This window comes from Suncus etruscus, chromosome 11, assembly GCF_024139225.1.
Source record: "Suncus etruscus isolate mSunEtr1 chromosome 11, mSunEtr1.pri.cur, whole genome shotgun sequence".
NCBI classification, from domain to species: Eukaryota; Metazoa; Chordata; class Mammalia; order Eulipotyphla; family Soricidae; genus Suncus; species Suncus etruscus.
In genome coordinates, this window is record NC_064858.1 from 22,586,849 (window position 1) to 22,613,145 (window position 26,297).

At 40.2% G+C, this 26,297-nt stretch overlaps 1 protein-coding gene across 1 annotated transcript in view; it reads left to right on the forward strand.

Moving 5' to 3' along the window:
- ITPR2 (inositol 1,4,5-trisphosphate receptor type 2) overlaps window positions 1-26,297 on the forward strand; it is a 458,186-nt gene that overhangs the window by 316,980 nt on the left and 114,909 nt on the right. Inside the window, 5 exon segments of the mRNA XM_049783873.1 lie at window positions 260-516; window positions 3,262-3,462; window positions 6,668-6,778; window positions 11,557-11,652; window positions 18,531-18,653. Of these exon segments, the coding sequence (XP_049639830.1) occupies window positions 260-516; window positions 3,262-3,462; window positions 6,668-6,778; window positions 11,557-11,652; window positions 18,531-18,653 (788 nt within the window).

The following is a 26,297-nucleotide window of genomic DNA, read 5'->3' on the forward strand; positions in this document are numbered from 1 at the left end:
TCTGGATACCTTGTACAACCTAGACTTCAGGAATGAAAATGACAGTGCCATGAAGTGACACTCATGACAGTCTATAAAAATATTGTGAAGTTGTGTTTTTAGGATAGCAGATATAGAAGCTTATTTACCATCGATCATTTGGCCTTTTATATCCAGGGAGGTTTTTTTTTTTTTGTTTTTTTTTGGTGTTTTAATGGTAGAGAAAGTGGTTGTCTTTTGTTGTCATCCCAGTTGACCATACAAAACCTGCTTTGTTTAGGAAGAGACTCCTCGCTGCACCTGAAGGAAGGCATGAAGGGGCAGCTGACGGAGGCATCCTCTGCCACCTCCAAAGCCTACTGCATGTACCGAAGGGAGGTGGACCCTGAACTGGACCTTGTGTGTGCTGGCTCCGACGGGGGCAATGCTGAGGAGAAGTCAGCAGAGGAGGCAAGCATGAGCCCTGCCATCGCCATCATGCGGCCCATCCTGCGCTTCCTGCAGCTGCTTTGCGAGAACCACAACCGGGAGCTACAGGTACGTGAGTGTGAGTGTGAGCAGTAGTGGGCCTGGACACAGGTATATGAACAGTGGGTACAGGTATGTGAGCGGGACAGATACAAAAGTTGGGTGGGAGCAGGTATGTGAGCAGGGGCAGGGCCAGGATCAGGTACATGAACCAGTTGAGCACAGGTACATTCTCTGGGCTGAGCTCAAATATGAGTGGGATAAGCACAGGTCTATGCTCCATGATGGGCACAGGTAGAGTGAGTGGGAAGAGTGCTCTAGGTTGGGCACAGATGTATGCTCCAGGCCAGGTGCTGAGCAAGGTGAGCATAACAGGATCACCTGGGGAGCAATGGCTACAGTCCCAGGGACTGGGAGAGAGCTTTGCTCTCTTGGAGAAAAATCTGAGACTTCCAAGGCATGAACTAACCTGGCTCTTCAAGGATTACCCTTGGCACCATGAAGCTTATCAGTCTGCGAGCCTCCACCGCCATGCTTGTCACCAGCCTCACCTTCACTGCCCGTGGTTTCAGGACCTTCATCCTTCCCAGCCCAATGCCTGATGTTTTGATAGGGGCTCAAGTCTGAGTCTGTGATACATTTACTTGAAATCCAAGTGATAAAGGATTTTTTTAAACCATTACAAAGGTAGATACAGTATGAACTGGTTTTCCATCTTATTTGGTCCATTTTTTAAAATTTTGTGGCTAGATCACTAAGGGGCTCGAGAAATTTAGGCCTTATTTCTATTGATTGCACATATAGTCTATGTTGCCATGCCGGGCCCCACAGTAGCCGGTCAAGTGACTGGTATGATTAAAGGACAGTGAGCGAGTATCCACCTGAAGAGGCCCCCACACTGCAGACCATCTGGCCGCAAGCCCCTCCCCCTACTAGGGCAGCAATTCATTCTGCTGGCTGATGAAGAGGTCAAAGATTTTAGTAACCAGTTAGAGAGATGTACCGAATTCTACAGTAAAATGCTGCTCCTCTTTTCCTCTCTAAGGAAGAGAAATTACCCAGTGTTGGTTGCTCTGAGCAGATTTTCCAGATTTGACAGGCAGATGAGTTCTGTCTCCTGAGGTGGAGTAGTTGAGAGATAATGATCATAAGTTTGCTTGAATGGTTTATTCTCTTTGGAAGAGCTGAGACTGGGAGCTGGGGGAGGGTCTCTAGGCCATGAATTTTTCCATTCCCCCAATCCCCCAAGACTGGGAAGAGCCATGATCATCATATGCAGGCAGAGGTAAGGAGCATTACTTTTGGGTCATGGGCCGGGTCCAAGCCCATCTATTTACTCTGACCCCCTTTGCTTCTGCATATAGGGAATAAATGTTTGTACTGTTTGGTCAAACATACTGCCCATTGGGCTATAGGGTCAAGCATTGTGGAACAAGAGTCAAAGGTAGAATTATTCATTGTAGTTACATTGTGGAAGGAACCCTGAGCCACAGATGGACAAAGAGAGAAGCAAAAGGTGGCACCATTGTGAAATACCATTCATTCAGCCTCACTATGGAAGGGGACCCAGATGAGGCTTGGGTCAGGGGCTCAGTGAAATAACTCAGATGCAGAAAGACAGATGCTGGTTGGTTTCTCCTATCTGTATATACTTGGAGTAGCCAAAGTCACAGACAGGAAGTGGAATGTCATTTTCTGAGCTAAGAGGAAATAGTGATTATTTAATGGATCCAAGACCCTGCTTTACAGGCTGAAAACAACTCTATAGGTGGATAAGAAAGGAGAAAAGTCCTTAGTTATGGCAGGAATGATTCATATCCCTGAACTGTGTACCAGAAATGGCTAAGAGGAAGAGTTTTACATTTCAAAGATTTGGATGCACAAAAATGGCAATCTTTATAAAAAGAAAAACAAAATCACAGGAGTTGGAGTATCTATGATAGAATGAATTGAAATTAACTTAAATACATTAACCAAATATGTAATGATTTCAGATGACTAGTGCAACTTTCCCTCTGCATAGCCCACCATTGCCATTCAAGGAAGCTGCTGTTAGGTTATGTTTTTGTTCAGATTGTGCATAGAAACCTACATACCTGAACATAGATTTTATTCTTTTAAGTGGCACATAATGTTCCCCAGTTTCCTTTTCACATGACAGTATGTTTTATTGCTAAGGTACATTATACTAGGTGATGTTTCTGTCATTTTATAGTCTTGTAAAATCTTAGTGTTGATATGTATTTGTCATCTATATATCTGTTCCTTCATTGTGGTTCCTATGTACCAATAAGTGTGTATGTAGAATAGTTGTTTGGAAGGAGGCAAATATTCTAGTATGTTAACTGAAATTTTTGATAGGTGCTTTTAAGTTGGCTTCTGAACTCTTTCATCCTGAATCATTTGCAGCTGCTCATTTGGAAGGGTTGTTTATTAGTTTATTAGAGTCGGATTGCTTCTTTTCCTCATGAGCATCCTTCTATTCTTTTCCTAGTCCATTTCTGCCTCCCCATCATATTTGTTCTCTACCTACAATTTTAAGAGAATGAAATTGAGAAACATTTGTTATGAACTATGTAGATTAATCTTGATGCCTAAATAACACAAAGCAAAGCCCCAAACATGTCTCTACTTCCAATCCTAGAATAAAAATTCTAAATACAAATGCCTTCTTATAAAGTGCAATTCCATTCTGTGTGGCCACTGGGAATCTTTTCAAATTAAGAAATAACTAACTAAGAGCAGAAAACAATTAGCTGGAAGAAAAAGGAACTATCGCTTGTATCATATCTATATTTTCACTTTTTCCTCCAGAACTTTTTGAGGAATCAGAACAACAAAACCAATTACAATCTTGTGTGTGAGACACTACAGTTCCTTGACTGCATCTGTGGAAGCACAACAGGTGGCTTGGGGCTCCTGGGTCTCTACATCAATGAGAAAAATGTCGCGCTGGTCAACCAGACCTTGGAGAGCTTGACTGAGTATTGCCAAGGCCCATGCCATGAGAACCAGGTAACTGTGCCTGCACTCTCTTTGTCTAGGGCTGTGTGACTGATGAGCAGGAGGATCCATCCAATCAGTGAAGTCAGCCTTCAAGGATACCTGAGGATTCTCTTCTGGCCATGCCAGGCATTCTTTCTTCTTTTCCCAAATCAACAAAACCCTGATCAGAGGCTCACAGGAATATTCAGTTTCATAGTAAGAGGAAGTTCCCGTGGAAATGTCACAGATAGTAATCAGACTGATAATCCCAGGTCAACTTTCTTCTTCCCAGAGTCTCGAAGGGATCCCTGGAAAAGACATCCCAGACAGAAATTTCTGCCATCCTGTGACAGAGAAGTCATAAGTACTCAGAGGTGTATTCTGAGTGTACTCAGAGGTGACTTGTGTTCCAGGTCTGAGTGAGTAGGAGAGGCATTTTAGAAATTTAGCACTTCAGGGAGGGCACTTGCCTTTTCCACAGCTGACCCAGGTTTGATCCCCAGTTCTGTAGGATCCCCCAAGCCCTACCAGGAATGAGCCCTTAGCATGAGCCAGAGTAATCCTTGAGCAAAACAAAACAAAACAAAACAAAAATACAATGAACAATAGTGGTATTGATCCCATATCTAACCTGAGTGGACTTTGAACCTGTTGTATTTTCCAGGACATAATATCAACTTTTCCTTTCAGAATGTTTGGTTTAGATCCATGCCCTTGGGATACAGGGCAATTTAGGGACAATGTCATAGTTCTTGAGGTAGTAAATGAAGGGTCCCTTAGTGTTTATAAAGTTAGCTGTTCATTTTACAAACAGCTGATTGACTATTAAAAGTATAGATCCAACCAGGAAGGGGTCTTTTAAAACATTTCTGGATATAATGTTAAAGAAGCCATGAGCTAAGTATTAGGATTTACATTGAAAAAAAATGTAAAAATAATTTGCAAATCACGTGACATAGTCATACATCTGTAGTGTACATGGATACATACCGTATGTTTCCGGTGTATAAGACGACTGGGCGTATAAGACGACCCCCCTAATTTTGCAGTTAAAACATAGGGTTTAGGCCTATATTCACTGTATCAGACAGAAACGTTTCTCTGCTGCAACTGTATGTACCACAGTGAGCCAATCACAAACAAGCAAAGGCTCAAAGGGTTATAACTGTAATAGACTTCCTCTCTGACTCTGGCCAATCTGAGCAGGCTTTTTACAGTGTAGATTCGGGTCCAAAACATTGTCTAATTTGCATGCATAAAAAGGCCTGCTTGGATTGGCTGAATTAGAGAGGTGGTCCGAGCAGCCTTGCAGTGATTGGTCCCTTATCATAGGCACCTTTTCTGGCAATTCTCTGATGCTGTCAGTTAATCTCCCCCACTACATGAACCAAACAACACCCCATCCTCAGACTCTAGCACTGAACCACCAACACGATTAGCTGGGTTTTGCCAGAAGTGGCCCCCAGATCTCCTGAATACTGTTTGGGAGCCCCCAAGAAAGAGATTTGGAAACTTGGTGGCCTGATTTTTTTTTGTTTGTTTTGGTTTAGCGGCATATTGAATCATTTTCGGATATACTCAGCGTGTAAGACGACCCCGATTTTCGGTGACTATTTTTTGTTTCAAAGTCGTCTTATAACGCCGGAAAATATGGTATATATGCACAAGCATATTCGTATTTGTACACAAGCATTCATAGGCACTTAGAATGAAAGCAGTTACCTACACAAATGACTCTGGGGTAACACTTCTCTCCCACAATAAACTTGTGACATAATAAAGGGTTAGTAAATTTTACCCTCACTTTTTTTTGCTTTATATTTTATTTCATTTTCTTGGTCAGAAAAATTGGAAAAAAACAGCTGTTGATGAAATTGTTTCTAGGCCATGATTTATCTTCAGGTAAACTCCAAAAGGAAAGGCAAGGAATAAAAACAACATGAGCCCACACAGCCTCTAGTACAGCTTGTCCCTGAAGTTCGTGCAGGAGGACATAAAGAGGGAAGGGAGGTGGCCAGGAAATCCCAGCTGTGACCCACCTGCAGATTGATTCCCTGCAGCTTCAGCAGAGAAGCTTCAGGAAGGACAGTGGGTGGATAAAAAATCCTTTCCTTTGTCCCAGGAATTCCTGATTCCCTCATATACAGGGAGGAATAAAACTCTGAAAAATAACAGCCCTCTTCCAGTTACCTTGCCTTGCCTCGTCTTCCTGTGATTCACTTGCCTTCGAATTTTTCAAGTCCCTTGATGCTGATGCTTCATTGTCACAAGAAGTCCTCTGGAGCCTTCCTGGTTTATGAGTTCTGTAACCTGAGATAAGTTGGGTACCCTCACATGGTAGATGGCAAGGCTCACAGTATTTATTGAATTTCTCTCACAGGATGTTTTAGAAATACCCTTAATCAAGAGGCCTTTAAAAGTCACTGAAATTTTAGGAATCAGCTGAACTCTGCCCTCAGCATCATATTTGATAGGGTGTCCCCAAAACCTCAAGGGTGCCTGCATGTGTTCTGTCTGTTGACTCCAGGGCATGCTCCAATTTCACTTTCACTCAGATAGAGGTAATTAGCAGCACATTCAGGTTTTTTAATCTGTTTCTGAATTGTGTTTGTAAAGCTAGTGCCTTAAGCTTCCAAAATAACATGTTCTCTTCGCTAAAATAGACCTTAGAATTATACCTTGAATGAACTGCTATGTTGTTTTTTTTTTTTGTTTTTTTGTTTTTTTTTGGGTCACACCTGGCAGTGCTCAGGGGTTATTCCTGGCTCCAGGCTCAGAAATTGCTCCTGGCAGGCACAGGGGACCACATGGGGCGCCGGGATTCGAACCGATGACCTCCTGCATGAAAGGCAAACGCCTTACCTCCATGCTATCTCTCCGGCCCCGAATGAACTGCTATGTTGTAAAACATCTAAAATGTATTGATTGAAAGAGTATTTAACTTAACCAGCATTCTTTGAAATTTCTATTTAAAAAAGTGATTCCTTGCTTCACAGTCTTTCTCTCTGTGTTCCTAATACAAAACTACCTAGTCAACATGAATCAATTCATAGAATTTGGGCAAAAGAATGAGTGAAAGATAAATGTTTGACTTATCATTGGTTTGCTCTTACAGTTGAATCTTAATTGTTATATATTACAGGTCCCAAAGCTAAAGCGATTCTAGCATGTGTCTCATGATTTCTATTATTCACATGGTGAATAGAAAATTCTCTGACAAACATTTGTTTTCCAGACTTGTATTGCAACTCATGAATCTAATGGAATTGATATCATCATTGCTTTGATTCTTAATGACATAAATCCTCTTGGTAAATACCGAATGGACCTGGTGCTCCAACTAAAGGTAGAGTAAGTCTTAGCTTGAATAAGAGCTCACTGTCTCTGTCAAAGTCCCTTCACCTTGATTAACTCTCAGTCTTCAAGTCTCTCTTAAAAAAGTCCAGATGCTTTTATATTTTCCACTACTGTATGAGCTGAGAAGGAAAGTTAAGCACAGAACTCAGTAAATTCCCCATAGGCTAGGGGTGTAACACACTGGTTGGAGGCATTTCTCGAATGTGTGAGGCTCAGAGTTCAATGCCCAGTGCTGCAGGGGAAAAAAAAAAATCAAATACCAGCTAAAATGGCAAATCAGCAGCCTTGAGGTCATGTTCGGTTGGAAGTCCTTTATTGGAAGTTCTTTCAAGAACACATTTTGTTCCTATGCTTTTGTTTTTATTTTATAGTTTTCATTACAAAGGGAGCAAAAGGTGCTGAGCGGTCACTGCTCCACATGTTTTTAATTCTTCTTCACTACACAATTCTATCTAGCAACTCAGAATTAATGAGAGTCTGGAATCACAGGGGCAGGCTGAGTTGCCACTTTATGGCTCTCTTCCCTCTACAGTTGTTTTCTTTTACATTAGAATCATACTTTCCCCAAAATATTATAAGCCATTTCACACTTCCTTTAAATGAAACTACACACAAACTTTCTTGCCATCTATTTGTCACAGCTCAGGAACGCAGGGTTATTCAAGATAACATCTGCAATGTTCAAATGAAAATTGACAAGTGACTATATACTGTAAACTATAAAAATCCCTCATATGCAGAATCTTAATAGTGTTAATGAAGTTGATTATTGAGTAGACTACATAATTGTGTTTAGTGTTGAGAATAAATGTTAAATCATGTTAAAAATTTTGTTGTAGGGACCCAGAGAGATAGCACAGCGGCGTTTGCCTTGCAAGCAGCCGATCCAGGACCAAAGGTAGGGTTGGTTCGAATCCCGGTGTCCCATATGGTCCCTACCAGGGACCGTGCCTACCAGGAGCTATTTCTGAGGCAGACAGCCAGGAGTAACCCCTGAGCACCACTCGGGGTGTGACCCAAAAACCAAAAAAATTTGTTGTAAAGACATCTCTCCAGTATCATGGCAAATGTAATTAACTGATCTTGTGCAGGCAAATTTATGGCCATGACTATAAATGAAAATTTTATCAGTATGTTTATAAATATAAATTAGATATAGCAGAATATACTTATTTCCTACACAGAAGAGGATGTTGCTCATGGCATGTAATAAGCAAATGCTTCTGTCGATGGAAGAGGTGCACTTGTGTTTTTGCCCAGTGTTCATTTACCATAGGTGTGTGCGTTGGGTCTCTGCTCTTGTGGTATGGAATGGAGGTGGCTCTAATGTGCATTCAGCTCATAGCATTTTCTTTATTGCTAGCAGGTTTCCCTAGTAGCACATATAGGGGGTGTTGGGAGATGGCACAAGGGTCAGGGGCACTTGCTTTGGTCCCGGGCACTGCTCTGCCAGCTGAGCACCCAGTACCACAGGCGCCAGGCAACTCTGAGCTTCAAACTTCTCAAAATGGAACAGCAGACTCAGTATATTGAGCATCACTGAGACTGGTCCCCAGACATGCTATGGGTTGTTTGGGTCTCCCCCTGGGGAAAAAAAACCCAAAATATAAGAAAGGGGAAAGACAGAAAATATAGCTATCTGGATCTTTGATTTTTGAAATTCTTTTATGGAATTCTGTTGACATAGACACTGTTTTAGGTATATTCTACTGAGTGATCATGAAGGTCTGCTCAAACCCTCCACATACAGTGACATATTTATGTCAGGATGAGAACTTTCAGACCTGATTTCTGGACAGTACCTTTCACATATTCAGTGTGGTCTGCTATCATCCTTGATTGGGGTGAGTGGCAGCCCCAGGATTGATTTCTCCTGTGCCTTTAGTCCATCTTCTCATCTTTTCTACCTTTCAGTGTCTCCCCCCCCCCACCAATCCACTTTGGAGCTGTGAGTTTACTTCTCACTTTTAAATTCTTTCCATTTAATTTGATCATATATATTTGTCATTCTCTGTCTTATTTCACTTAGCATCATGTCATCAATTCTATCCCAGGGGTCTTAAACCCTTTACTTGTCTAAAGACTACCCCTTAAAACCTCATTTTTATTGAGTATAACTTAACAGGAGGAAAACTGGGCTGTTCATTGGTTTCAAATAAGCAGCAGCAGGCAGAAGCAATAGTTCAGACTTATGAGAAATGCTGAGTGATAAGTCTGACATCACAGCACCTACATAATTTACTATTCAGTAGAAAATGCTGTTTTGAAAAAAATCACTTACAATTTCATTTATGTAGTTAAGCACAATTTACAGATACCTTTTCAAAATGTGGCAGATGGACAAAATAGTTTGTACAAAATGGAATGAATTGATTTGATTTGATTTGAAATATTTAGCGCATAGAATAAGGATCATGTATGTGTCTTTCTAAACATTCCAGGAGACTATATATATATATATATATATATATATATATATATACACACATACATACATAAAATGACAAATACGAGAGCAATATTTATAAGACAGAATGATATATTGTCACATATTTTATGGGATTCCTTGGTTTGGTGCATTTCATGATCAATTTTCTAAAACTCCGAGAGTTCATGCTAAAAATATTAGGATTGGTACCAATCAATAATTTGCTATATCAAAGTAGGTATAGCGAGGTAGGGTATATGCCTTCTGTGGGGCTGACCTGAGTTTGATGCCTACCAAACCCTAGGGTCCCTTGAGCCCATCAGGAGTAAGCCCTGAGTACCACCACATGTGACCCAAAACCCAATAAATAAACAAAATGTTAGGGTTCTGTTTTTTGACATTTGCCCCTAATTTACTCAATGCACTCATTTATTAGTCCTATGAAAATTTCCATATATTTATATATATTCTGACCTTTGCTTTATATATGTCACATGTCCTAACTAATTGGTGACTGTAGAGTGCCAGCTTTATAAGTGATCAATACTTTTTCAAAAACTTTAGCTTCTGTGGAAGAAAATTGTCATGCACATTTTTGATTTCTTGAAATATGGTCTTTTTCCTTTCAAATTAATTTGGATTTCAATAAGTCACTTGCAAGCTTTTTATCATTCCATTAAAATATGAGAAATAAGATTGGTTAGGAAATGCCACCTCTCCAGTGACACACATCTGTGAGTGATTGTGTAGCAGTTCAGCTGTTGGAGGCTCATCTGAGATGCTGTCCCTGCCAGCGGTTTCGCGCTCTGCTTTCCACCGACTCAATTCAGATCACCCAAAGGATTTCAGCTCTCTAGTAATGTGGAAGCCTTATTTAATAGATTTTTTTATTCTGCAGGATGCTAGTTTAGAAAAATAGATTTTAGGACTGGTAAACATCTGTAACAACTGAAAATAGACAAAAGAAAACAATGCCACTTCGCCTGATGAGTATTTAGATTTGCCTGAATAATTGAATAAAATTTGGCACTAAAATTCAATGAAATTAACTGCATAAGGTCAACAAAATGTGTGCGGTACAAGTCTGACTATGTTGAGCACCACTTCAGGTTACGCCTTTGTAACTCCCACTCCCATCCCATGTGAAGTTGGGGTCAGTGAGCATTAGTTTGAGCTCACCCAACTTGCTTTCCTTGTGCTGCTCCCAGAGTTTGTCAGTGAGGCCTAACTTGAATCTCAATGCAGATTAAAGGAATACCACAGTACTTTCATGCTACTTTTTTTTTATCATTTTGCTTTTCTGCACAACTTGTACAGCACTGCTTGTGAAACCCCAGCAGAACAGAACTCCTCCCCAAACCACATCGAGCCCCTGGTTTCTGGGTGGCAAGTGTACTTGAAATTCTTTGACCATTCCCCTCACTCCCAGGAGGTTATAGATGGACAGTGTCAGAGACATGCTTGAGAGGCTGGAGAAGTAGTACGAGGGTAAGGCTCTGACTTTGCATTTGGCTGACCCCAATTTTATCCCCAGATCTAAATGGGGTCTTCTGAACCCTGCCTAGAGTGATCCATGAGCACAGAGCCAGAAGTAAGCCCTGAGCACTACCAGGTGATGTTCCTCACCTCCAAAGAAATAAGTCTGATAGCCATTGGTAAAATGCTTGAGACAGTGTATTTATAAACCAATTTGGGACACATTAGTTCAACATAAACTGTTCATTCTCTATTAAACACCAGTAGAAGATAGGGTTTTTCTACAACCCAGATAGGACCAGGTAAACTTTATGTTGCCACAGATCAGAGCTTACATTTGTCTCTAACTCAAGAATCTTAAGATTTTATAGATTAATTTTTCCTAATTATTATTAATTGCTCTTAATAGTTTGTAGTTTTTGGTTTATATGTATTGATGCTTCATGTTAAAAATAATGGTACTAACTTGTTTTATCTTTTTTTCTTACTGTCTTTGTAAAATATCTCCTTGAACTGGGTTTATACCACCATCAAAAATATCATCCTAAAATATCTATTTAGGGAATAGTGTAGGAAATACTGCCGTATTTAAATGCATTATTTATGAAGTCACTGTTGTGTCAGAAACACCTTTACTTTGGCCAGCATTTCTAGTATCTCCTGCAGCTTATTTCACATAAGCACTATTCCGTGCTAATAAAAAGGTCAAACATTCTATTTTAAAATATTCAGGAGCAAGTGCATCTAGTAGTTTTAAATCAATTTGTGTAGAAGAATGCCCCTGGGATTGGGGTTAAGCCAACTTGAATCTTTCTAGTGCTGGACTTTGCATATATGTTCACTCACTTTCTCTCTCTCCCTAGAACAATGCCTCCAAGCTTCTGCTGGCCATCATGGAGAGCAGGCACGACAGTGAGAATGCAGAAAGAATCCTTTTCAACATGAGACCCCGGGAACTGGTGAGTAAACACTTGGAAGCCATGTTAACAGGGCATTCTTGAAAATGAGACTAGCTACTGGCCTGACTTACAGGAATAGGAAGAGTGGGGGATTTGGGCGTGACTTTCCCTACACTGCCTTGGCAATACACATTGAGCCAAGGAAGAATGCCTCCAAAGTAACTGTGACTTGGGTCTTTAGGGTCCTCTTCATTGATTCCATCTCTCTAAACATAGTCCTTCCTTCCTTCCTTCCTTCCTTCCTTCCTTCCTTCCTTCCTTCCTTCCTTCCTTCCTTCCTTCCTTCCTTCCTTCCTTCCTTCCTTCCTTCCTTCCTTCCTTCCTTCCTTCCTTCCTTCCTTCCTTCCTTCCTTCCTTCCTTCCTTCCTCCCTCCCTCCCTCCCTCCCTCCCTCCCTCCCTCCCTCCCTCCCTCCCTATTTCCCTTCCTTCCTAACTTATTTTTAGGTAATGTGATTTATAGTACTGTTAATAGGACTGTTTGAGCAATAAGTGTTCTAACCCCACACCCACCAATACAGTACAATTTTCCTTCCACCAGTGTCTCATGATCCTCTCCTATCCTTTCCCCTTAGTGAACTCAGTTCTGAAATTTCAATTTTGTTCCATTATTCTAAAAGTCTGCTTTTATTCCATTAGCACACTGTTTTAATTACTATAGTTTAATTTTTTAATTTAAAGTTGGAGAAAGAAGATCTCCCATTATTACTTTCATTATTTGGGAGTTCTATTACTCTATATAAAATTTACCAGTATTTGATCTATTTTCTTAAAAATAATATCATGGGAAATTTTATAGAGACTGTGTTGAATCTGTAAAGTGCTTTGGGCAAGATTTTCATTTCATTTTATTTTTAAAATTTTTAATTAATATTTTTATTTAAGCACCATGGTTACAAAAATGTTTGTAGTTGTTTTTTAGTCATAAAAAGTACACCCCCCTTCATCAGTGTAACCTTCCCACCCCAATGCCCTCATCTCCCGCCTCCTCTTTGAGATAGGCATTCTATTTCTTTCGCTCACTACCATTTCATGATAGTTGTTCATGTAGTTATTTCTCTAACTGCACTCACCACTCTTTGTGGTAAGCTTCATATCATAGGCTGGTCTTTTCAAACTTCATCTCTATTGTCTTTGTGTATTTTTTTTTACCATACTGACTTTTTTCTTAAGTTCCACAGATGAGGGAGTCTATTTTGTGTCTATCTCTCTCTCTGACTCATTTCACTCAGCATAGTTTCCATGTCCATCCGTGTATAGGAAAATTTCATCAGTTCATTTTTCCTGACAACCTCATAGTATTCCATATATACCACAGTTTCTTTATATTGTCATTTTTAATGTTAATCACTTAATTACTGCATACTGACTTTATAGCCTGCCACATTATTGTATCTGTTTATTGTTTCTAGATATGTTTAATAGAGTTCTTCAAATGTTTTAAATATAATACCATGCTATCCACAAGTAATTATAGTTTGATTTCTGTGTTTCCACTTTGAATCCCTTAATATTTTTTTCTCGCTTAATTGTTTTGGCAAGAACTTCCGATGCTATGTTGAGTAATAGTAGTGGAAGTAGACACTATGGTATATGTCTGATCTTATAGAAAGCCTTCAGTTTCTCATAGTTTGTATTATATTAGCTATGGGTTTGTAGTTAATGGCCTTTTCTCTCTCTTTCTGTCTCCTGCCCCTCCTGCCCCAGTACCTATATATATACATTCATATATATGGTATATATATGGTATATAATATATATTTATATATTAAGGAACGCTCCTTCTATTCCTGTTTTATTGTGGGATTTTCTCATACATGTATTTGGATTGTTTTGAGTGCTTTCTCTGTATCATATTAAAATGGTATATTATAATGGTTGACTTTCATATATTAAACCATCTTTGCATCCCTGAGACAAATCCCACTTGATCATGACATTTAACCATTTTAATGTTTTATTGAATCCAGTTCACAAGATTTGTTGAGGCTGGCAGCTATGCTTTTCAGAAAAATTTATTTGTACTATCAACTTCTAATGATATCTCTGCTATTCATATAAGGGTAACCCTGGTCTCATAGAAACTATCCAGGAAAATTCCTTTTTGCTTTTCTGGAAATCTTAACAAGTATAGGAAGAGGAATCTCTTTGAAGCATTAACAGAACTCACTAATGATCTTATCTGAACCTTGTCTTTTTTTGTGGGAGACTTTTGTTTACCTATTTCCATGTTGGTAGTTGGCCTGTTCATGTGTTCTGTTTCCTCCTCATTCAGTCTGGGAAGATAATAGGATTCTAGACTTTTAAACATTTCTTCTAGGTTCTTCAATTTCATGGCATAAAATTTTTCATTGTTATTTCTTATGATCTGTTTTATTCTTCGTATCTACTGTAACTTCTCCCCTTTCATTATTAATCCAGACTTACCTGTTTTCTCTCTATTCCCTTTATAAATCTAGCTAAAGGCTTGTCACTCTTGAAAAACCAACTCTTTGTTTCATTGATCTTTACCCCTTTTTCTTGTTTATTTTTATTTTTATTTCTATTCTGTTTTATTTTTCCTTTCTTTTGCTTTCTTTGAACTCTGCCATTCTTTCCTAAGATATATGATCAGATTATTGATTTATTATTTTTTCCTGGTGCCTATTTGTACTGCTATGAGCTTCCATCTTAGAATAATTTTTGCTGTGGCCTATATGTTCTGGTAACTTATGTCTTCATTTTCATTTGTTTCCAGGAATTAAAAAAAACACTTTTTCTTTGACATACTGTTCAGTAATAAGTTGTTTAATTTTCAAGTATTTGACTTTACTCAGTTTTCATTTTGTGGGTTAATTTCTGCTTTCAAAGCGTCATGGTCTGAGAGACACTCGATATGTTTTTTTTTTTTTAATACTCTTCATTTTATGGAGACCTGTTTTGTGTTCCAGTCATCTGGAGGATGTCCCAGCTGAATTTGGGGAGAATATTAGTTAACTTTGGTGGATGGGGAGCTTTATATATGTCTATTAGGTTGATCTCTTCATTTCTTTTTTTAAGGTAGTATTTTCTTATTAATATTTTTGCCTAGTTAGTATACCCAATGTTGAGAAAGTATTATAATCTTTTACTGTGTTTTTGTTGTTGTTTTTTTTTTGCTGACAATATCTTTCTAAGATCTACTAGTATTTGCTTTAAATTTTTAATGGTTTTTATCTGGTACATTTATGTTAATGAGTTAGTCTTCTTGATATAGATCATTTGATCATTAAGAATGTTCATTCGGGGCCGGAAAGATAGAATGGAGGTAAGGTATTTGCGTTACATGCAGAAGGATGGTGGTTCGAATCCCGGCATCCCATATGGTCCCCTGAGCCTGCCAGGAGCGATTTCTGAGTGTAGAACCAGGAGTAACCCCTGAACACTGCCGGGTGTGACCCAAAAACAAAAACAAACAAACAAAAAAGAATGTTCATTCATGGGGCCGGAGTGGTGGCACAAGTGGTAAGGCATCTGCCTTGCCCGCACTAGCCTAGGACAAACTGCAATTTGATCCCCCAGCATCCCAAAGCCAGGAGCAATTTCTGAGCACATAGCCAGGAATAATCCCTGAATATCAACAGTTGTGGCCCAAAAACCAAATCCCCCCCAAAAAAGAATGTTCATTCATTCCTGTTTCTTATAGCCTCTTTTTAATTTGAAGTCTATAATGCCTGATATCAATATGTCTATCCCAGAGGGATTGTAAACTGCTTGCCCATAAGATGTTTTCCAACCTTTTATTTTGCAACACATGTTTGCTGTGTAATGCAATGACATTAAAAGGTATGCTCTTGTAAGCAGAAGAGAGTTGGGGTGAGTTTTCTGATCCATCCAGCCATTCTCTGCCATTTGATTGGTGAGTTCAGACCATTGACATTAATCAAGATTATTTAACTTTTTGTGCTTGTTTTTATTTATTTATTTATTTATTTATTTATTTATTTATTTATTTATTTATTTATTTATTGTGTTTTTAGTGGAGATATACATCATTTGTTGACAAGGAGTACAAATACGATACCACAAAACAAAGTAAACTCCAGTCATAAGACACTACATACATTTTGCAAAAGCAACAGTCTGATCCTGGGTTATGAAAACTAGAATTAAAAGGAGATTACACAGAAAGGATTCAAGTTTCCAGCTTGGCAAAACTTGGGTAGAATTACATGGAATATTTAGTAAACTGACTCTCCCCCACCTCTAAAACCCAGTGTGTAAACAAAATGACAAGACAAAATCTGTGCCTGACAATTTCAATATAAATTTAAAGCTACACTGAACATAGACACCTTGTTCACTTCACAAGCTAGTCTGAGCATGTTTGTCTCTTAGTTGGTGGGAATAGGCAAAATGACTGTGCAGAGAGCAGAAGTGGGAAAAAGATTGCATATGAGACATTATAAAGAATGCCACAAGACAACTTCAATTAATGCACAGCCTGGGTGGGGAGGAAGACTACATTCCGACTTTGGGAAATTATTTTAGAGGCTAAGGGAAGAGTTTATAAGTAATTTCAGTTTAACATGAAAGCTAGGCAAGATTATTGAGAACGATTTCTTACCATTATTTTGTAGGGATTGTGAATGCTCATGAAGTTTATCGTGCCTTTTAAAGGAAACCATTTAGTGAATCTTGCAAAGTTTATTTCATGGCTATGAACTTCCTTAATTGTTTATGTGAAAAGTTTTGTGTCATCTTTTTTGTATTGGAATGAAAAGGATAAACTAGCAGGATAAACTATTTTTGTCAGAATGTCGTTTGCATCCAGCTTGTTTGTATGTCTAACTAGTCTCTTCTTGCTCATAGAGTTTCATTTGATAGATCTGTTTTGAGTCTTACAGGGTATTCCTTATATATAAGTTCCTTCTTTAAGCTTGCTGCTCTTGCAATTTTCTATCTTTGTTCTTGACACTTTGATTACAGTGTACTAGAGTTCTTCCTATTTGGGCTTATTTTGCTTAGAACTCCCCATTGGATTAACATATGTAACCCAAGTGCCAGATTGGGAAAGTTTTCAACTCTACTATCTCAGACCAGTGATTCTCTATTTTTTTCTTCAGTGACACCTGTAATTAAAATATTGTTCCTTATCCCAAGTTCACATGTTTTATTCATTTATTTGAAGTCTCTTTCTCCCAATCTTCTGTTCTTTATCAATTGCTTTCTGTTTATTTTTTAGCACATGGAGTCATTCCTTGGCCCCTGTCATTCTGCTTCTTAGATCTTCCAATGAGTTTTTCAGTTTGCCTATCAAGCTCTTGTTTAGTTATTTCTGGCTGCCGTTTTTTTTTTTTTGTCTCTCTCGTGCTTTGTCTTTCTTTGTTGTAGGTCTGTTCTGTCATTATCTTTAGTTTATTAAACACCTTTGCCACATTCAAACCATCATCTGGGTAGTCACAGAGCTGGTGGGTTCTGGGGGTACCCTTCCGAATTATTATCTTCACCCATTTGTTTTGGTGGCCTCCTCTGCTTCTTTATTATGTCTGGTTTGCAGAGGGTTATGGCTGAAGATGTGGTTTGGTACAGGCCTGTGGAACTCACATGGGCTCCCTGCATACCAGTTCTACACAAAGCCACTGTTTCTGCTATATTTATATCAATCACATCAGGTGCTGAGTGCATTTCTGGGCAAGCATCTACATAGTTAGACAGAGAGTTGAATTGAAATAAAGGAAAGCTGGAACTCTTGTGCTGGCTGTCCACACCTTAGGACTGACTGGGTATGCTATGGAAACCATAGGTATAGGCAGGGAGCCAATGCTGATGGTGAGGTTACAGGTTTTTGTTGTTATCGTGTTTTATTTTTGTTTTTTAATCACATCATGTGGTTCTCAAGGGTTAATTTTGATTGAACTCAGGAATCACTCTTGGCAGGTTTGGAGGACCTTAAAAGATGCTGGGTATCAAACCTGAATTTGATCAAACCTGCGTTGGGTGTGTGTACAAAGTAAACACCCTTCCCTGCTGTACTCTTTCCCTAAGGCTGCAATTTTTGTCTTCCTCTTGGGCCAACTCAGCCTGGAGCACTTGGGGTCTGGGGGCTCATTTTCTCACCTGTGACCACAACTGTGCATGTGCTGCATTTGGGACCAGGGACCATGCCTTTAGACCAGACTTGTATTGTTAGAGAGTCAAAAGGGTAGGTGAATTTATTAGCAATAGTTTTCACAATGGGTCATTTTTCTCTTTTTTCCTCTTCATCTCATCAGCCTCACTGCCTCATCCCATCACCAGCTAACATTCTCCTTCCTGCATCTGATTCTAAGAAACTGCCCCTTCCATCTGATTACCCTCTAAGAAACTACCTCATTCATTTGATTATTTTTTAAGATACTGTTTTCTCCATGTGATTACCTGCTAATTATTACCTCTTCCATCTGATTACTTTCTCAGATATTTCTTCTTCCTTCTGATTGCCCTCTAAGATAGTGCCTCCTTGTTCCATCCCCCATTGCCTCTTGTGGCCTGCCCTCTCTCTTTTATCTGAGCCTCCACAGTGCCTGCCCATCAGCCAAGTGAAAGGGCTCCTGTGCTCTTGCTGACTCTGATGACTGCTGTCATGCTGATATGGTCATGGTTCCTGTGGGTCTTTGGTGCCCAGCCCTACCTTCGTGTGATCTTTGGGTCACTTGGTCAGTAAAGGTAGCTTGTCAGAATCCAGGTTCTCCTAATTCATGGCCACATTTAACATTCAAAAAGCAAAAATTTCCAAAGAACATAGGGACCATGTTGAAGCATGTCCATATTCATGTGAATGAAGAGCATATCCTTGGAAGGCTGTGCTGACATGTCATAAACCAGGTATCACAAGCATCCTGTGGCCTGGGAAGGTGACATCACTTCCTTTTCCCTGTAGGTGGATGTAATGAAGAATGCCTACAACCAGGGCCTGGAGTGTGACCATGGGGATGAGGAAGGCAGAGAGGATGCAGTCTCTCCCAAAGATGTTGGACACAACATGTACATCCTGGCTCACCAGGTACCCCTCTTGGTTCCCTTCTTTCTTCTGGTCACTTGTGTCATGGTCTGTTAGTATAATATATAATATCATGTTATATAATATAATTATAATTATATTTTTATTCCTATGTTCAACACCTTTCCTCTGTCCCATAAGGAAGGACAAGCTTCCAAAAGTGCCTGCCTCTGCCGTGGTCCATGATAAGTGCTGAGCCTCATTCCGAGTACACAAGTTATTGGGCTATTATCACCATGGCTTTTTTGGAATGAGTGCGAGCACCCTCCCCCTTATCTTCCTTCTGGGAAAACCTGGCAGCTGTAACCATGCCCACATACACAGTTGCCATGTTCGAACTGGGACTTCTTCCAGGAGGCTCTACAGCTCCTAAAATTTTATCATAGTTTTGAATTTCTGGACAACTTTGTTTGTTTGGTGCTGTCATATTTGAAGGAACACCCCAAGTAAACAGACTGAACATATAACAACAAGAGCTTACTAAACCTTCTGCCTTGTATTATACCTTGTATAATACCTATACCTTGTCTTAATAACTTCATTGATGATATAATAATTTTTACAAATGAGCTTGTTACTGTATTTTTTTTCTTTACTCTTCCATTTTATTTTTTCTTTTCTATTTTTCAGTAATTTTGCTTTCACTTTTCTGGAAACAAATGTATTATGATCAACTATGTCAACTATGAGATGCATTTTCTTTAAATAAATAAAATTAAGAAAAAAAGAAGGCAAAATTTGGAATGGAAGAGATGATTTAACAGGTTGAGCGCAGGCTTTGCAGGAAGGAGGCACAGTTTGAATCTTTGTTACCACATTGTCCCTAAGCACTGCCTAAAGTGATTCCCAGTACCAGGAGTATCCCCCAGATGATTATTGGTATTCCCTTGAACTTCCTCAGAATTAAAGGGAGATCAGCATCTGGCATCAAGAGCTGCTGGTGTAACGGGGGTGGGGAAGAGACCACACAGCCATGCCTCAAGCTTGTGGCTTATAAAACCTCAGCATCTGTGGCTAGGAAGGGGGCTTCCTGAACAGTGGGAGCACCATCAGGTCTCCCTAGCACCACATGTGTGGTGGTATCTACCTCTCTCTCTGTGGTCCTTTGCATGCTTACTGTGATACCATGAACCTGACCTTTCCTCAGGTTCACTGGGGTCTCCTGGCAAGGAGTTAGTGCTTAAATAGACACAGAAGCAACAGCAAGTGGAGCTGAAGCTCGAGAAGGAGCCGAGGTGCCCGAGTAGCAGAAGGTATCAACATACAGACTGAACAAGGAGGGCAATAGTGCAGGGTGTCATCCCAGAGACTAAGGAGATACGGGGTATTGGGAAGCAAGAACTGAGATCAACACATTGTCCAGGGGTGATCAGAGTATAGAGAAGGTGGCATGTGCAGGAGACTTCTGAAACAGGTGCTGGGAACTGATTCCAGCAAAAGAAAAGGAGTGAGTGGGACCAAGACATGAATCAGGCAGGACGAGTAGAAATGTGGTGTCAGCCTATATCAGCAGCCAAGGGGTTCCACAGAAAAGTGCTGTCATGAAGAAAGTCAGCCAAGAGGTGAGGCAGAGGGAGAGCAGGAGTATGCATGTGTGGGTGGGAGTGGGGAACACAACCACTCCCTCAGCCTTGACTTGAATGCCAACCCAGCTCTGTATGCAGAAGTTTCTGTGATCAGTAATGCACTTACAGGCCAGTTGAGTCAGCCCTGGGATCCACAGGGAGGTGGATGTTTGGTCCAGACCACTCTACATTCTTGAAGAAGCTTACATAGGAGTCTCAGAATGGATAGGGGTGGTGACAGGTAGGCTAGAAAAGCATGAAGGTCCTGAGGCCAGTTCATTTTGAGGCAGATGCAAAGACAGGCATCTTAGAATGAGATCAAAGAGGAGGCAGGAAAGACGGTGAGAATGAAGACCACAGAGACCAGTGACCTGGAGATGTGAGTTTATGAAGGTGTCTAGGGGCTGAGTACATCTGAAGATGAGAAGGGATCTTCACACGAGGCAGAGTTCATAGTTCAGAAGATGAAAAGGTAATAGGAAGTTAGAAATCACTGACTGAAGAGATTCGAGGTATCTTAATTTCTCAGAAAGAAGCTAGAATGATAGTAGTGGATAAAGCACTTGCCTTGCATGTAATTGGTTGGGGTTTGCTCCTGAATTCTACTTATGCTGAGCCCTATGAGGAGAGATCCCTAAGTGCAGAACCAGGAATAAGCCCTGAACACTGTGTGGATCCCAAATAAAGCTAAAGCCTGACTCTGAGACCATAAAAGAGACCCCAACTTCCTTCCCCCCTCTTATATTCCTGATCTTTGACACAGTGTACAATTCAAAAAATTATTTTATTTACCCTCATGTTCTCAATTATTCAAAAATATTTGGGGGACAAGAGAGGTAGTATTGTGAGAAGGCACTTGCCTTGACCTAGCTGACCCAGGTTTTATCCCTGGAACACCATTAAAGTGCCTTGAGCCCTGATAGGAGTGATCTCTGGATACAGAGCGAGAAGTAAGCTCTGAGAATGGTCAAATGTGAGCAAAACAACACAAAAAAGGAGAAAGTGCTGGTAGGCCTTTATCTGCAGTGAGGAGTGCCAGATGCTTGGGGTCTTGTATAGTGGTTGTGAGTGGTAATTGGATCTGTGATTTCTAGGGTCCTTTTCAGAGCAATAAGAGGAGACAAGGAGACGGGTGCAGAATAGATGATGGAAACTCAATATCTCCTGCACTTCTTGGGCCTCCCCCAGGAAGCCTCTTGGGGGTTGGAGGGGATGGTTTCTTGTTTTCATTGACAGAGGATGACAGAAGCTCTGGCATACCTGCTGACCCAGCCTGCTGTGTGCATAATCTGAGCCTTCCTGGCCTGATTTGTCTGGGTGCAGAAGCCTTTGGCTCTGCCCACACTCACCCTACAGATTGGTCCCTCCACTGTGCATTTCAGTAATTCCAAAACTACCGCTCAGCTTCCTCATTGTATGACTGGAACCATCTTATGTACAGATGGTCTATTTTGGTGCCCTAAGACTTTCGATTTCTGCTGTTACTCTCTGTATGGTCCTGGGCCAGTTCTGCTTTTTATCTGCCAATGCATCCTTTGGGCCCTTCCTGTGGTTCGTGCCTCAAGAAACAAAGATGCTTCTTGTAAGAATCTTGTACATTAGCTATAAATAAATCACAGAGGGGACTTCTCAAGATTTGGTACATAACAGACTTTCCTCAGGCTTTAATGCCCTGTCCCCTCACCCTGGTCGTACTGAGCACTGTCCCAGCACCTCACCACTTCCTCTCCCCATGCCGGTTGTGCTTTTTATATTCTGCAGCTTTTATTTTTCTCTAGAAAACCCTCTGCCCACACTGCAACATGGGTGAACCCTGGGTATGGTTCACTAGGCATCAATCCTGGGTCCCCTGGTTTCAGGTAGAAGTTTCTGTCTGAGACCCATTTGATGTCCTGAGATGTGTTCATACCCAGATTCTGTGACATACAACAGTAGTTTAATCTTATCATATCTTGGACCTGAGCCTTGTCCTCATCACTTTGATGCCATAAGAACACCTGTTTTTTGAGCGGTGCTCCAGTAGCACACAGTATAGTCAGGCAGTTGCTGAGCTGTGCACTGGGGCCCCCTAGGATGCAGAGCATCCTCAGTCTAACATAGAAACTTTTGCCAGTGACCCCACCTCCTGGCCCTGGGAGCCTCTGTGCTCTGTTCTCTGAGTGTGATATTTTGGGTTTTCTTTTTTTGGTGGGGACCAACCATGATGATACTCAGGTCCTCTGTTGCTCAAGGTTGCCAGGACTACACTTGGCAGTGCTGGGTCAGCAGGGGTGAGGAACATGTATTGCCAGGGATGAGCCTAGGGCATGTCATTGTCAAGGCATGTCACTCAAGCTGCTGCCTGAATCTTAGTTTGACACTTTCACATTTCACCTTGAAATGGTATCATAGAGTCACTTGTCTGCTTTGTTTCCCTGAGCCCAATGCCCTCCAGATTATTCAAGTTCTCACAGTGGCAGAATTCCTTCTCTCATTGCTACGTGATGTCTTTGTGCACACACACCTCTTTCCAGTTCATGCATATACACACATGGGTCTGTTTTCAGTATAGTTACAGCCTGTATATATATATATATATATACATATTCCAGTATATGTATGTATGTTTATACATACATACATACATTGAGTATGTTTTTGATCTATAGATATATATGTACACATTGATATATTTCTAGTATGTAGACATATACACATGCTACTTCCAGTCTGTAGACATGTTCATATACACATGGCTTTGTTTCTATTCTCTTATATGCACACATGACTATATTTTTAGTCATATATACACATGACTGTTTCTAGTCTATAGACATTACATGTATATACACATGGCTATTTTTCTAAGCTATAGACATACTCTTGTTTACACATAGGAGTATATTTACAATCCATAGAAACTCATGTATGGACATATGGTTTGGCTCATTTATATACCTACCTCATCTCCTTTACCCAACCAGTACTTAGGTTGTCTGTGTGGCTGAACTATTCTAAATTATGTTTCAATGAACTTAGGAGTTCCCCCCCACTTTTTTTATTTTAACCAAAATTATACTAGAACTAGGAGGAATATGCAGAAATGTTATAATGCTTTGCAGGATGTGGAGAAGTTAGCAAGCCACTGGAGAGCAAAAAAATTCCTGGCTCATAAAACAAGAGAGAGTGGATCTCTTTAATTGGCTATATGAAATTATGTTTTAAATACAGGCTTTACATTTTTTCATGAGCACTTCCTCGCTAAATGCTCTTTGAAAGCATAATTAATGGCTGCATAATTGCTTGTCATTTGAATGTATCATAATTTATTTAATCACTTCTTATTATTAGACATTCACGTTTCTAATGTTTTTGATAGTATAAATTATGCGATGATTAACATCCTCATACATTAAGCTTTGCAGGCTACACTGATTATTTCCCTAGGATAAATTCCAAGAAGTTTAATTACTAGGTCATAGGGCAGTCACTCGTTCATAGTTCCTGATGCATCTTATAAAATTGTTTTTCACAGTGTGTGGTGCTCTTCATCTCACTGAATCCTAAATTATTACCATTTATGCTGTTTCTTTCAAACTCACGTTGTTTGGCACATAGTGACCACTCAGCAATTATCTCCTGAGTCCATGGATGAGTTATTGATAAAATAGAGTAACATTAATTCACATCTTTTGGATCGCTAAAAAAAAATCACCACCTTTTAACATGCTATGTGGTCACTTCTGTTTCTCCTGCAAATTGCTCGAAAATATGTTTTTCCCATTTTTTCTGTTGAGGTTCTTCTCTGCATAGTGATGTTGAGTTAAGGATAATATTCCGCCTCAGTGTTTGTCATGACTTTTTGGTGGCAGAAGGAGGGAGACCCAAGCAGTGTTCAGGGCCGCAGAGCCACTCCCAGTGAAACTCAGCCAGACTATGAACCCAGACCAAGCCAAGTGGCATGTTCAGGTGCTCTGCTACCTGGAGAACACCTGGCCATACTGTGAGGTGGTAGGGACCGGCTGTGCTGTGGTGTGGGGTCAAGGGGACCTGGCCATGTTGTGAGTAACAGTGAACAGATATGGAACCTCCTACACACCAGACCTAAAGTCCCATCCTTTGAGTTCTACCCGTGGCCCTAACTCAGGAGCTTTTTTTGTGTTCTGGGTGATTTTATTGAGTCTTGTTGATTACTCTGTTTTTTCCTCTCATGTCCAGTGATCTGGGTTTGCATTTGATTCTATCAGCTCTCTGTGTCATGGTGCAGAAATGTTTAAAAGGCTCCATTCAAGTGTTGATTCACATCTAATGACAGTGTCAAGTTTGTGGAAACAGCAGGTAGGGGCGGGCTCATAGGACTCATGTGAGTGTCATGGGGCACTTGGTCACATTCAGAATGTGAGCATCAATCAGGGCTGGACAGGGTGAGAGAAGCTGTGACTCCATTCTGGGTCCACTTAGTATGACTGCAGATATCTTGAGGAAGCATTGCGAACTCTGGATCTCACTTTCCAGTATGTCTAAAGCAGCTTGACTGTTGAGCCTTGGGTTGGTGACATTGTATATGGAAAAGACTATCTACAAGGCCCCAGAGCCCCACTAGGAGTGATTCCTGAGTATCAAGGCAAAAGTACATCCCGAACAAGGCAACATCTTCGGCAAAAAAACACCACAGATATTTTACCAAATGGAACTTCTGTGGGATCATTGTGGTAGGAATCTTTTTTGTTTGTTTGTTTGGACCATACCTGGTATTCAGGGCTTACTCCTGGCTCTGCACTCAGGGATCACTCCTGATGATGATTGAGGGATCACATATGAGGTGCTGGAGGTCAAACCTGGGTTGTCTGCCTGCAAAGCCAGTGTCCTCCTTCTGTGCTGTCACTCTGTTCCTATTCTGTGAGGAATCCACAGACATCTTTAGATGAAATGAATCTTGATCATTCGAGTTCCATAACTGATGGCTGTCATAGTAGGCACTGATCACATGTTGAAGCACTAACTGACCAGGATGTGATATACTTTAAAATCTTGATATTTTATAGTTTAAGTATTTTATTTAAAGAACTGACTAAGAATATTTTATTATCATTATATTGTGATTAATACTGATGATTTTTCCCATTGGAGTATAAATTTCTTGTACAGAAATATGACTTTTTTTTCTGTTCCTTATGTCAACTACAGTATTAACATATGATAGATGCTTGAGAACTGTTTGGATGAATCATTTCTTTATTTTTTTATAAAATCAATTATATCAAAAAATGCAATCACTTTATGTCAGTTAAAATGACCAATATCAAAATATAAGAATCCTAAAATAGTACAGATAAGCTATGCAGTAAAACTTATTCATTGTTGCTGGCATGTAAACTTGTCATTCTCTGTAATAAATAGCATGTATATATTTTTAATTAATATCTTTATTTAAACACCTTGATTACAAACAGAATTTGGTTGAGTTTCAGTCATGTAAAGAACATCCCCCTTCACCAGTACAACATTCCCATTACCAATGTCCCAAATCTCCCTCCTCACCACCTCACCATCGCCTGTACTTTAAACAGGATTTCTACTGGCTGAATCATTTCTTACTAAAGTGCGTATGAGCTGTTAATACCTCCATGTTATAAAGTACTAGAGCATCTTAATAGAATCCTACAAAACTTGTACAGCTTTCTGGCTATCCAAAAATATCATCAGTTTCTGTGGACTTACTCTTTAGTGTTATTTCACTCCTCTGCTGATCTTGTCAGCACACTGCACCTATTTTTCCCAAGTGCCAATCACTTCTTTGGGGGTGGGGGGGGACATACCCAGTGATACTCAGAGGTTACTCTTGGCTAAGCACTCAGAAATCACTCCTGGCTTGGAGGACCATATAGGACACCAGGGGATTGAACTGCAGTTTGTCCTAGGCTAGCGCAGGCAAGGCTGACGTCAGCCTTACTGCTTGCGCCACTGCTCTGGCCCTCCATTTACTTTTCTTAGTGTTGTTATTAATAAGGCCATCTCACTTCTGAACTCACAAGACACTTCCTCTTCTTACAGCTCATCAAGTACTGCGTAATTTTCCTTAAGATCCAAACTAATACCCATT